This window comes from Choloepus didactylus, chromosome 2 (genome assembly GCF_015220235.1).
Source record: "Choloepus didactylus isolate mChoDid1 chromosome 2, mChoDid1.pri, whole genome shotgun sequence".
NCBI classification, from domain to species: Eukaryota; Metazoa; Chordata; class Mammalia; order Pilosa; family Megalonychidae; genus Choloepus; species Choloepus didactylus.
The window spans coordinates 216794966-216807477 of NC_051308.1; the positions used below are offsets into that span (position 1 = coordinate 216794966).

At 51.6% G+C, this 12512-nt stretch overlaps 1 protein-coding gene across 2 annotated transcripts in view; it reads left to right on the plus strand.

Moving 5' to 3' along the window:
- TRIM62 (tripartite motif containing 62) overlaps nt 1-12512 on the plus strand; it is an 88815-nt gene that overhangs the window by 59677 nt on the left and 16626 nt on the right. For both annotated transcript variants that reach the window (XM_037827811.1, XM_037827810.1), the window contains one exon: nt 11200-11295. In XM_037827811.1, the coding sequence (XP_037683739.1) occupies nt 11200-11295 (96 nt within the window). The remainder of the gene's footprint in view (nt 1-11199; nt 11296-12512) is intronic.

A 12512-nucleotide genomic window follows, 5' to 3' on the forward strand; every position in this document is an offset into this window, starting at 1 on the left:
CCCAAATGCTCTCTATTAATAAGTATGGCATTTTAAAAGAAATGCTCCAAGATAATTATATTTGAGAAATACAGTATATTCTCTCTATCCTCCTTGGAGGATTCTCAATGAATATTAAAGACTTGAAGAAATCTTGTAGGAAAAAAAAACTCATTTAAATATTTTTGATACAATGTTTCCCAAGCTTATTAGACCTGGGATCTTTTCCTCAAGCTAGACCATTTAAATCCAGCAGTCCTGTGTCCCTGGCCTCAGGATACCAGTCTAGGACACAGTGCCCCAAAGCCTGGCACAAGGCCTGGCCCACAGAACACACCAGTTAAAGGTTTGTTGAATGAATGAATGAATGAATGAATGGCCAACCCTGACCTGAGCTGGTCCAGTCCATGGAGTATTTGGCAGAAGATTTAAAAAAGCTCAAAGCTTTCATAAAAATGGAGTGGACCCACTTGGGGTGTCGTGAGCTTTCTGGTCATTGAGATGCTTAAGCAGGAGCTAAATACTAATTTTCCCAGTGTTATGGGAATCTTGTCTACTTCTGTCTGAGTTTCTGTGAGTCTGCCTGCAGCGAGCAGATGCCCTCGAAGATACATGTTGCTCCCAGGAGAAATGGCCCTTTGTTTACAATCGCCCCCTCTGTGTCCCATTTCATCCTGAAACCACGACTGACTCCCTTCCAGTCTGGCTTTCTGAGGATGGAGGCCCCATTAGAGTGTGGGCAAGGGTCACGGGCTCTAGGAGCAAAGAGCCCATTCCTGGCTTGCACGTGGCTGGCATCCGTGCTTCATCCCCCTGTGCCAGGCACTGGTGTCCCCACCTCTCCTTCTGTGAAGTCACATAAACAGGAAGGAAGAGAGAACTTTGATAGCTCTGGAAAGCTCTGCACAGAGGCCTTCTGAAACCATCTGTCCAACCTCTTCATTATGGAGATGGGGAAACTGAGGTCCAGAGAAATGATGTGACTTACCCAAGGCCACACTGCTAGGCAGTGACAGAGCCAGGGCTAGAAAGCATAGCCCTAGAAAGCACAGCTCTCTCTCCTGCTGCTCGCCCCTCCTTTCCCTGTCGGATTGTCTGGCTGAAGAGGCCTCTGCCTTCAGTACCTGGGTTCCCTGTCTGCAAACCAGGAAATCTAAGTTACCGTTTTCAGTTTTTCTTCTTCTTTTTCACTCTATTCTGTGTCCTAGGGAATGCAGGAGACATTGAATATATATTTTCTCCAAATGTTATTAAAACATTTTCATTCTTGGAGGGGAAAGGAAAGCAGGACTGCTTCTTACCCTCCAGTGCACTGACTCTGGGGCCAGCACTGTCTGGGTAACTCAGTGAGTCACTTCATGGAAACCCTCATGTGCTCATCTATAAAATGGGGGTCACAGTGATTGCATCCTATGAGGGTTCACGAAACTGACCCAGGATGAACCTGCTGTTGGAGGGGCTTGGAGCATGATGGGCTGGGTGCACACACGTTTCCATCCTTTCTCCTTCTACCTGTGAGCTCCTGTGCCCAGCTGGGTGGACGCCCAGAGCTGCCGCTCTTGCCTGAGAAGGAGGCCTTGCTTTGGTGCCTCTGAGACATCGGGCTTGGCAAGGGAGTGGCAGAGAATCGTGCCCCCCAGCCCCCACCCCTCCCTTCTGGTGGGAAGCCAGGGCTTATTGGCTGTTTCTGCTCTGGGAATGAGGCTAAGCCCAACCCTTATACCTTCTCCTCCCCCAACAGCTGGCAGTTCCATCCCCAGGGCTCCGGGAGCCTGGACTTGGACCCTTCTTCTGTAGAATTATAGACTCAGAGCTGGCGGGGCCTTGAGGGTTATTTGGTGCAACCCCCACTTGACAGATGGGGAAACGGCAGTAGGGGTGGAGGGACCCCAAGGACGCCAGGCCTGCAGTGGGCCTGGAGCCTCCTGACACCCTGTCTAGCAGCTGGCCTGGAACTTTTACAATTATTATAAATCCTGGAGGTGGCAGAGCAGAAAGGGTGCGAGCTGTGGCTTTGTACCCAGGCAGTTCCAAACCTGACTTGGCCACTTACTGGCTGTATGACCTTAGGAAAGTTACTTACCATCTCTGAGCCTCGGGTCCCTTGTTGGAAGCACGGGAGTAATGGGGTTAGTGTTAAACAAGATGATATTTGTAAGAATTTAGCACTGCAGCTCACACATAGAAAGCACCCAATAAATGACAGCTCCAGTATTTACATCATACTCAGGACTATCGACATTTGGGACCAGATAATTCTTTGTTTTGGGGGGCTCATGTGTGCATTGTAGGATGTTTCACAGCATTCCTGACCTCAGCCCACCAGATGCCAGTAGCACACACCCCACCCCTCCGCACTCTCCCGTTAGGACAACCAGAAACTGTCTTCAGACATTACCAAATGTTCTCTGAGGTCAAAATCGTCCTGGACTAGAAGGCTGGCCCAGAAAAGTCCTACTCGTCTTTCAAGGCTCAGCTGAAATACCAGCTCCTCGTGAAGCTTTCTCTGACCTGCCAGGCAGAATTGCTCTGCATTCCAGATTCCAATACTGGGGTCAGATGCTGGCACCCTCATTTATAAGCCGTGCATCCTTGGACAGGTCACCTCACTTCTTTAAGCCTCCACGTGCTCATCTCTAATGAGGGGATAAGTGGCACTCCTGGTAAGGATGCTGTAAGGGTTAGGGATGCTGTGTCAAAGGTGCTGAGTGCTGTGCCTGGCAGTGAGTTTTCATTGCGTGCCAGGTGCCCTGCTGAGCAAAGGGGAGGGAGAGGCACCCACTTCAGAGGAGTCTGGGGCTTCTTAGCCAATATATATTGAGCCCTTGCCTACTGCCTGGGACTGTACTATGTACTCTTCTTGTATTCCCTCATTTAATCTTTCTAGCACTGTATCAGGCAGGTATGGTTATTTGCTCCTTTACAGATGAGGAAACAGAGGCTCTGAGAAATTAAATGGAGGGCCAGGATTTGAGCCCAGACTGATTGGGCAACTCATAACCTTGGAGCCATCTCTGAGAGTTGGGGGACCATCTCCCACCCAGCCCCTGCCTGTCTCTCTACTGTGAGTGCCAGGGCCAGGCTAAGGTCATGGGCTGTCTGTGCCAGCTGACGCACCAAGGGTAGGTGGCTGGGATGTCATCAGGCATGGCATCCGGCTCTTTGGCCATCTCAGGTTCTAACCCCCCAGGGAGGGGATCCGATTCCATGCCAGCCACCCCCTCCAGGCCTCGCTGTGACCATTGGAGCCTTTCCCGAGGGACAACATGGATGGGTGCTTTGACAAGCTGGTGATCCTAAGACATCGAAGCAGGGAATGAGGAAAGAGCAGCTTACGAGACTGAGTTCAAATCCTGGCTCAAGGCATCACCTTCTCTGTACCCTTTCCCCCACCTGGGAAATGGAAATAAGAACACGACTCCCCACTTTATGTGTGAAGACATATAAAACACAGTTCTGCCTATCCAAAGAGGTGATAGTTGCAAAGGCACTGTTGTCTTTGACCCAGAGAAACAGCTTCTGTTGTTACTTTTTCTAGAAGAGGAAAGGATGTGTGTGCAGGCAGCAGCCTCCGTGGGGGCGAGGCTGGCTGTGAGTCAAACCCGGGGCTGGTGGCATCACCACTTCCCTCTTCACAGGTGTCCGTGGGCTGCCAGGAATGCCCTGTCCCTCCAGGATACCTGGGCTCAGCACAGGCCAGACGGTAGAAACTCAGGGTTGTAGTGGGGGATCCCAGGATCTGGGAGGGAGTGACAAAAACAATAACAATAATTCTGAAACACAAAAGCCAAAGATGACTGGGCACTTCTCTGTGCCAGGTGCTATGTTATGGGCATTTAATCCTCATGACAGCCTTTTCCTTGCCCTACCCCTTGAATGGGACTAGGATCAGCAACATTGTACACGTGAGAACTATTGGGCAATGACTTGCCCAAGATCATGCTGCAAATAGGAAGCAGAGCTGGGATTCAAACCCAGGTCGTCGCTCTGGCTCAGAACTTACCCCCTTCACCACCACTCTGACGGCCTCAGGGAGCCTCCAAATGGGGGCTCAGAAGCCATCTGGCTCAACCCTCTCCCCACTTTTCAGATGGGGAAACTGACTTGCCCAAGACCAGACCACAGTTCAAGTTTCCTGACTCTCACTCCAGTGCTTGGGGTGGGTGTGGAGGATTTGGGGAGGTTTCTGTCTTGGATTCGTGGGTTCATTCAACATCCCTGCTACAGCTCCTGAGGGCCAGGCCCTGCGCGGAGAAAGAGCTGGACCGGAACCAGCCTGTAAACTGCCAGGTTGTATCCAGGCTCCTCAGGTTGCAACTGAGGGTTACCCCAGGCTGCCCCGGGGCTGACCAGTGAGCAGAGTCCTGAAGGATGTACCAGGTGCTTCCGGCCAGGGAGCGGAGAGAGAAGACATTATGGGCAGCAGGAATAAAAATGTAAATGGCCACCATTTCCTGGGTACTTACTGCGCCAGAGACTGGGCTGAGAACTTTGGCTCCCTCTCATTTCATCGTCACAGCAGCCCTGTCCATTTGGCCGCATCACCCATTTTACAGATGAGGAAGCTGAAGCTGTGTCTGGGCGTTGCCACTAGTGTCACAATCACTAAGTGTCACTGAAGCCAGGACTGGAACTCGGGTCATCTGAGACTGACCAGGGACAGGCATGGAGGGGAGCACAGGTGGTTCATTGTAGTGGAGAGGCGGGAAGTGAGGCTGCACCAGCATGTGAAGAGCCTGAAATGCACCCCCATCCCACCCTCCAGGGACCAGGGGTGGGTTTTAAGCAGGTGGGTGACCTGGCCAGGTCCATTTAGAAAAACGCACGCCAGAGCAATGTGAGGTTGGACTGGTGGGGAGAGCCTGGAGGCAGGGGGAGCAGCCAGGAGGTGTTGCTAGAGACTGGGAGGCTCAGAAGTGGGCAGGCAGGGCTGGGGTTCTGAGAGAGATAAGAATTCAGGCCTGTCATCAGGGGTTCTAGGCCTAAAAGAGGAATTGGGAGCAGAGGAGGAAAAAGGAGAGGCAAGTTAAGTTTACCATGCTAAGATTTCTAGCATGCTTGGGTCAAAGGGGAAATGAGAGAGCAGTACCAGGGCATGGGAGGAGGCCAGAGGGCCTTGACCACCTACTATGTGCCAGGCACCATGCTGGGCCACTTCACAGATGTGTCTCACTCGGTCCTCATCATATCCCCATTTGACGGATGAGGCTGTGCGAGGTGGGCTCTGAAAGGGAAACAAGTGACCTGCCCGAAAGGAAATAGCAAAGCCTGGCTTTGAACCCACGTTTTTTGACTCCAGAGTTCATGCTGTTTCCACTGGGCAGCACTGTTTGGTGAGGGGCAAGAAGGGTCCCTGAAGCCAGGGCTGAATGGTTTCCTGCAGCTACTTTGTTTTCTGGGCAGGGGAGAAGGGTGGCCTCCAAGGAGGGAAGGCCCGGCCTTGGGGTGCAGTTGTCTCCAGTCCTGGCCTCCCCAAGCCCATGGGAGCCCCAGAGCCTCTCAGCAGACATATTTGCATAATTGTGTGCTCAGATCTGCTTCAGCTGTGACTCCACCCCTTCCCCAGGCGAAGGCTCAGCCAGCTGCCGCTCTCCCCAGCCCGCCACATCCAGCCTTACCCCTAGGTCCGATGGGGCCCTACAGAGTCCACCTCCCCAAGACTGACCTGCAAGGCCTCCTCCACCCCCGCCCCAGGTGGCCCCAACAGATCACTCCGTCCACCTGTTGCACACCTGGCTCTGGCCATCCCCGCCTGCCCCCCACTTCCTGCACACACCAGGCGTGCCCCTACCCAACCGGTTCTCTCCTCTGCCTGGAATGTCCTAGCCCCATCTTGGAGACTTGAAGGAACCCTGCCCATCCATCTTCCCCAATCCTAACACCAGAAATAAACTCTCTTCTTGACACTGCCCTAGTTCCAAGTCCCTATTTTACATGTAAGTATAAGTATGACACTGATGACAATGACAACAACTCAGATTGATTGAGCACACCCTGTGTGTCATGTCAGGTCACGAATCAAGCCATTTCATCCTCACAACAACCCTATGAAGCAGGTGTTGTTAATAACCTCACTTTACAGATTGGGAAACTGAGGCAGAGGGAGGTTGTCACAAACACAGCCAGGAAATGGCAACTAGATTAGATTTGCCATGTTTGTCCTGTTCTCCCTAAATTCTGCCTCCCCGACCAACTGTGAATTCCCAGTGACAAGGACTGTGTCTGAAGCCCTCGGAGGGGCCTGTGCAAAGCCTGGCTCTTGGCAGGTGCACAGAAATGACTGCTGTATTGAGTTGAATGGGAGGCAGAGTGGCAGAGCGGTTTTCAGCATGGACTTTGGATTACTCAGAGCCCAGCCTCTGCCTCTTACAAGCTGCGTAATCCTAGGCAAGCTGCTTAATGTCTCTGAGCCTCAATTTCCCCCTCTGTGGGACCGAAGTAGCAATGGCACCAACCTCATGGAGTAGTGAAAATTAGGTGACACAACTCCTGTAAAATTCAAACCAGAACCTCATCCACCTCCGGGCCTTCTTGTCCTGACCCTCTGCTTCCTGTGCGAAATCCAGAGGGCAGGGCAAATGATCCCTGAGGGAGGAGCCGGGACACAGGGAGTGGTGAGGACATGCAGAAGTCACTGTGGAGCCTCATGGGGGACGTGGTGATGGCTCTGATGCCCCAGCAGCCAGTGCATGCCAGGCTCTGGGCTCTGTGAGGCTAGACACTGCTTCTCTACTATCTCATTCCACCCTCCCAACCCTTGGCATGTTATTATCCCCATTTTGCAGATGAAAGACCAAGGCTTAGAGAGTTTAGTTGATGTGCTCGAGGTCACAGCTAGTGGGTGCAGAGCCAGCCCCTAAGCCAGGCCTGAAGATCCAGGCCTGGGAGGAGACCCTTGTGAGGACAGCCCAGGCTGCCTCCTCAGGCCTGCTCCGTGGCCTTGGGGTTTGGTTTTCCGAAGTTAGCTGTTCTCTCTGGGTCTGTACCTAGCCCACCTGGAGACAGCTGCTTGCCTGGGGCTCTCTCTTCCCTCCCACCTTCTAGAAGTGAGCTATGACCAGTCTCTTTCCTGAGCAGGTTCATTCTGCAAATCCTTATGGGGACCTCTCTGTGCCTGGCCCTGTCATATTTACTGAGGGTATGTGAAAACTACCATACATGGGCACAGCCCTCAAGAGCCCACAATCTGGTAGCAGAGACTGACAGTAACCTTGCAATTAAAATGCCATATATGCTGTGATGGGGAATGTGTAGGACCCGGTGCACATAGAGGAGTGTCTGAGGTAGTGTGGAATATGGATTCTCAGTGGAGGACATTTGATTTGGGTCTCAAAGGATGAACAGGAGTTCAACAAGTGGAAGAAAAAAACATGTGGCCGAGCATTCCAGACAGAAAACAGCACGTACCAAGGCCTGGAGGGAGAGTGCTTGCAAAATGCTTAGCATGTCTAGAACAGCTCTGTCCAACGGAACTTTCTGGGATAATGGAAATGTTCTATGCCTGCACTGTCCAATGCAGTAGCCACTAGTTACATATGGCTCTTGAATGCTTGAAATGTGAACAGTGCAACCAAGGAACTGAATTTTATTTAATTTTAATTAATTTTAATTTAAATAGCCACATGCAGCCAGTGGCTACTGTATTGGTCAGCACGGTGTGGCCAAGAGATAAGGCTGGAGAAGGTCGGAACCAGTGGCGAAGGGTCTTGAATGCCAAGCTAAGGCTTTCTGCCCTTTTTCCCAGGCAACGTGGAAATCCTGAAGAGGGGTGCAGTGGCAGAAGCGAGGACAGTTCTGTCCTTTAGAATGATCATTCCAGTAGCTGTGTGGGTCCCTTGGGGCAGCAGGGGAGATTGTAGGGGCAGGGAGAAGCCTGGGGCCACAGTCCAGAAAAGAGGTGATGAAATTCTAACCAGGGGAAGTGGGTATGGAAAGGAGAGAACAGATTCCAGAGCAGAACTTGATGACTGGTTGGATTGGGGGAAGCATGTTAAGGATGTCTCCCAGATTTCTGGCTTGGAGGGTGGAGGTGGGGTGGGATTGCCCTTCGCTGAGATGAGAACATGGAAGGGGGAGCAGGTTTGGGGTCCCCTACATTATAGTAGTGCACACTGTATTGTAAATGTCCGTGTCCCTGTCTATCTTCCCAACTCATCTGCATGCCTTCTGTCCCTCATCCTTCTCTCTGTCCCTGATGCAGCACTGTGTGGGGCCCAAGGAGGTCCCAGCACAGATTGAGTGTTCCGTAGCCCCCAGGGTCCAGAGGAAAGAGGCACGCCAGTTCTTGTTGTTCCCTGACCCCAAAAGCAAAAAGGAGGAATTTGTCCAAGTCTCTCTGGCACCCTGAGCAATGTGAAGAACACGGCCTCCAATTTCTCAGAAATGCTGAAGAGCTTCCTGGATGGCTGGGTCTTCCGTGGACCCATGGGGACCACCAAGAAGGGGCTGGCGAGTGGTAGCATGCAGTCCATCCTCCTCAAACATCTGCATCTCAGCTGGGCTCTGTCCCAAGCTAGACAGACCCCACGCTGTCGGGGAAGGCCTGAGAAGTTGTTGTTCTGTCCTAAGTGAACAGGGATTCACTGCTCACAAGGATCCAGTATGCATATGAATCTGGCTGTTAGGAACGACTTTCAGCTGTTCATAATAGAGACCTGACTAAAGTAGCTGAAATTATTTTCTCTCTTGTGTAAAGCAAGTCTATAGGAAAGGACTCCAGACAGTGGTGTGCTGGAGCTGGCTCACACCACCTTCTGAGAGCTGATTGTGCACAACTCTACCCAACTCCATGTTCAGTGACCTCACACTAGTGCCTTGAAGTTGGCCCCAGTGGGAGCATTCATACTTCAGAGGTCAACAAATGCTACAAACCAGAGGTTTTTGTTTTGTTTTGTTTTGTGGACAGCTAGCTTCCCAGCACATCACTGAATACAGTGATGGTGTGGCTGCCCCACGGTCATCAAGGCTCCAGACTCTTCCTTCTCCTCTGGCATCAGCTCCATCTTTCAGGTTGCCTCATGGCCTATAATGGCTGCCAGTGTTCCGGCCATTATGTCTGCACAAGCTCTCCACTTTCATAAACAAGCTGCTCCCATTGTTTTATCTTACCGCTATTTTCATGGCTGGCTCTTCCTTCTCCTTCAGGTGTTATCTCAGGTATTACCTCCTCAGAGAAAGCTTCCCTGACCACCCCACCTAAAGTTGCCCCCTGTTTTCAGCACTGCTTTATTTTCTCAAGAGCACAGAGCATAGCTGGTAATTATCTGGTTCTTCTATTACTTTCTTTGTTTATTGCTGTCTTCCCCATTAGACAAGAAGCTCACCGAGGGCAGGGGCCATGTCTCCCTTGTTCACTGCTGGATCTGCAGTGCCTCAAGAGTGGCTGGTGCATAGTAGTTGCGCAACACATATTTGTTGAGTGAATGAGCAACAGGAGGCAAAGATAATTTTGTTTCCTGCATTCTTCTCTTAGCATCTTTTCATAATTGTTTTTTCAGGTTGCTACCTAGTCTGTAAAGTGAGTTGAACTAGATGTTTCCGGTGGGCCCTGCATGCTCTGACAAGAATGAGCAGGTGGGGGTGAGCATGGATGGGTAGGTCAGCTGCCCTGGCACCATGCACAGCAAGGCTGACTGGTGAACCTAGGCCCTGAACTGAGCTGTTTCCATGGCAATTCCTTCACACAGCAAACTTCCTTGAGGCTCATCTCAGTGCCAGGCCATTTCCAGGTGCAGGGGATGTGGAATGGGGCAGTAAGAGCCTGCCCTGGAGGACTCATGGGCTAGTACAGAGACAGAGGAGGGATAGACTAGAGAACAAGTGGCCATGGGACAACAGGCCAGACACTGCTAAATGCAGACGCTGGACCCTGGGCTGGGGAGCACCCGCCTACTCACCCAGTCATTCGTTTGACAAGTAATTATTGAGGGTGCGCTGCATCCAGGCACCGTGCTAGAGCAAGCACAGGCCAGACGAGACTCCTGCCTCGGGAAGCTCATATTCTAGTAGGGGACATCAGCAATATACAAGCAGTCAAGACTAAGTGAGCAAGAGCATTTCAGACCCAAGGCGCCATGAAGACCGTGAAACAGGGTGTGTGGCAAAGTGTGAGGAGGTGCTACACACTGCACATGGGCCATCAGACAAGCCCTCTGGGAGGAGGGAGCATCTGAGTTGATAAATGAATGATATAAAGGAATTGCTAGGAGAAGATCTGAGCGTGTAGTGCACCAGACAGAGGGAACAGCAAAGTCTTGCTACCAGAACAAGCTGGAGATGATGGAGGAACAGGAGGAAGGCCACTTTAACTGGATGGGAGGGAGAAGGGAGGGGGAGCAGAGAGGGATGGGACTAGGGTGAGGCAAGTGCAGCACTAGCTTCTGGTGCAAGTTTTAAGGGGGCACCAAAAAAACCTCGGTAATCGAGAAAACATTTAATGCAACATATTTAAAAATCAAAATTGATGCCAAAAAATTCCATGATGAGCAGAATATCGGATTTTTAAATAAAGAGATCAGTAGCAGTGCATTGTGTAGCCATATTGGAACCTAAGGAAATACTGATCCTGACTTTATTTAAAATGTTGATATTTTGTTTAGCATGGATTTTTGTTGTTGTTGGTAGAAAAGGTGCTGCCCGCTGTCGAGATCATGGTCTCCGGAACCAGAACGTCTGGGTTCCGATTCTGCCTTTACCCTTACATTCTTAGCTGTGTGCTGTTGGCCTGGTTTCTTGACTTCTCTGTACCTGTTTCTCCAAGGAAAATGGGGATAATAATAGCGCCTACCTCGGGATAATCGAGAGGATCAAATGAATTAATGCCAGCAAAGGGCTGAGAACAGTGCCTGCCACACAGCAAGCGCTCGGAGAATGTAGCAATAGGCTGTGGTAGAACCCGCATCCCACCAGAGGAGTCTAGGCAGGGAGCCTCGCAGCCAGACCCCGCAGGGGCAGTACGTGGGGTTTGGGACATGGAGACCGGAAGCTACCGGGATGGCCAGAGAGCAGGCTGTTGCGCAATTCCAGATTTAAGATGGGAAGATAGAGACATTGAGGAGGCAGACGCAACCGAACTTGGTGACTGAACCGTGTCGGAAGGGATGTGTCCAGGATAACGCCTGGCCCGGTCGGGTCTGGGCACTTCATGACTACGGAGCGCCCCCGTCGGCGGCTGGCGCGGGTCTGGCCTGTGCCCCCATCCCGGCCTTGTGTGTGTTCCAGAGGGAGCTGAAGGAGCAGCTTCAGGCCCTTCAGGACAGCGAGCGGGAGCACACAGAGGCGCTGCAGCTGCTCAAGCGCCAGCTTGCGGAAACCAAGGTGAGTTTGGCGGGGGGCGGGGGCCTGAAGGAAGGGGCGGGGCTCTGAGAGGGCGGGGCTCGGGCTGGCTGCGGGGGTGGAGCTTCGCTGAGCCAAACCTGGCGTTGCGGGGGCGGGGCCCAGTGTGGGGCTTCCTTGAAGGTAAATGCGGGAGGCCGGGGTCATTGAGAGCAAGAATTTGGGCAGATCAGGACCCGGGTGGGAGGATTTGAGTAGGGTTAAGAATGGGGCCTGTGTGACTGTGTGATTGTGAAAACCTGTGGCTCACACTCCCTTTATCCAGTGTATGGACAGATGAGTAGAAAAATGGGGACAAAAACTAAATGAAAAATAGGGTGGGATGGAGAGGGTTGGAATGTTTTAGGTGTTCTTTTTACTTTTTATTTCTTTTGGAATAAGGAAAATGTTCAAAAATTGATTCTGGTGATGAATGCACAACCATATATGATGCTACTGTGAATAATTGTACACTGTGGATGACTGGAGGGCATGTGAATATATCTCAATAGAACTGTATTTAAAAAAAAATAAGTGGAGCCTTCCAAGGCCAAGGTGAGTTGGGAGCTCTTTCTCCCTTTCCGCTTTGGCTGGAAGTTGGGGTGGGACCAGGGACCCTCCAGAAATGCCGGCGTTTTGCAGAGCTGGGAGAATGTAGCCAGTCTCCTTTTTCTCCCAGTCATTAAACACACCCATTGTCTCAGGAGCCAACCCTGGGCCTGTTTTCTCACTGTTCATTTCCTGCTCATCTCCAAAGCCCTCCCGATTGTGTGTGGCTCAGCCCTGATAGCATCTCCTCTCTTTAGCTCAGGCCAGGGGATATGGACCCTGAAAACTAGGGCCAACCCCTTCAGTCCCTGGCTACAATGGTTGGAACAGAAAGCCTTTTTCCTTGACCTGAGAGGAAGACGTGGGTTCTAATCCTGCCACTAACTCACTGTGTGACTTTGTGTAAACTGCATACTTCTCTGCTCTCCAGTCTTTCCATCTGTATGGTGTGAACTCTCCCAGGCCCCTGCCAGTCCTGAGGTTCTGTATCATAGCGCACATCCAAGGGGGCTCCTTCTGAGATCCCCCCACAGGTATCTCACTCCTGGGCAACACTTGCCTTCGTTTCTGCCCATCTTTCTGTGACCAGAGCTGGGGACCTAGGCCCAGCTGCCAAGCCTTAGGATGGCTTCAGTCTGACTGCAGACTCTGTTAGTGGGGTGCTGCCAGCA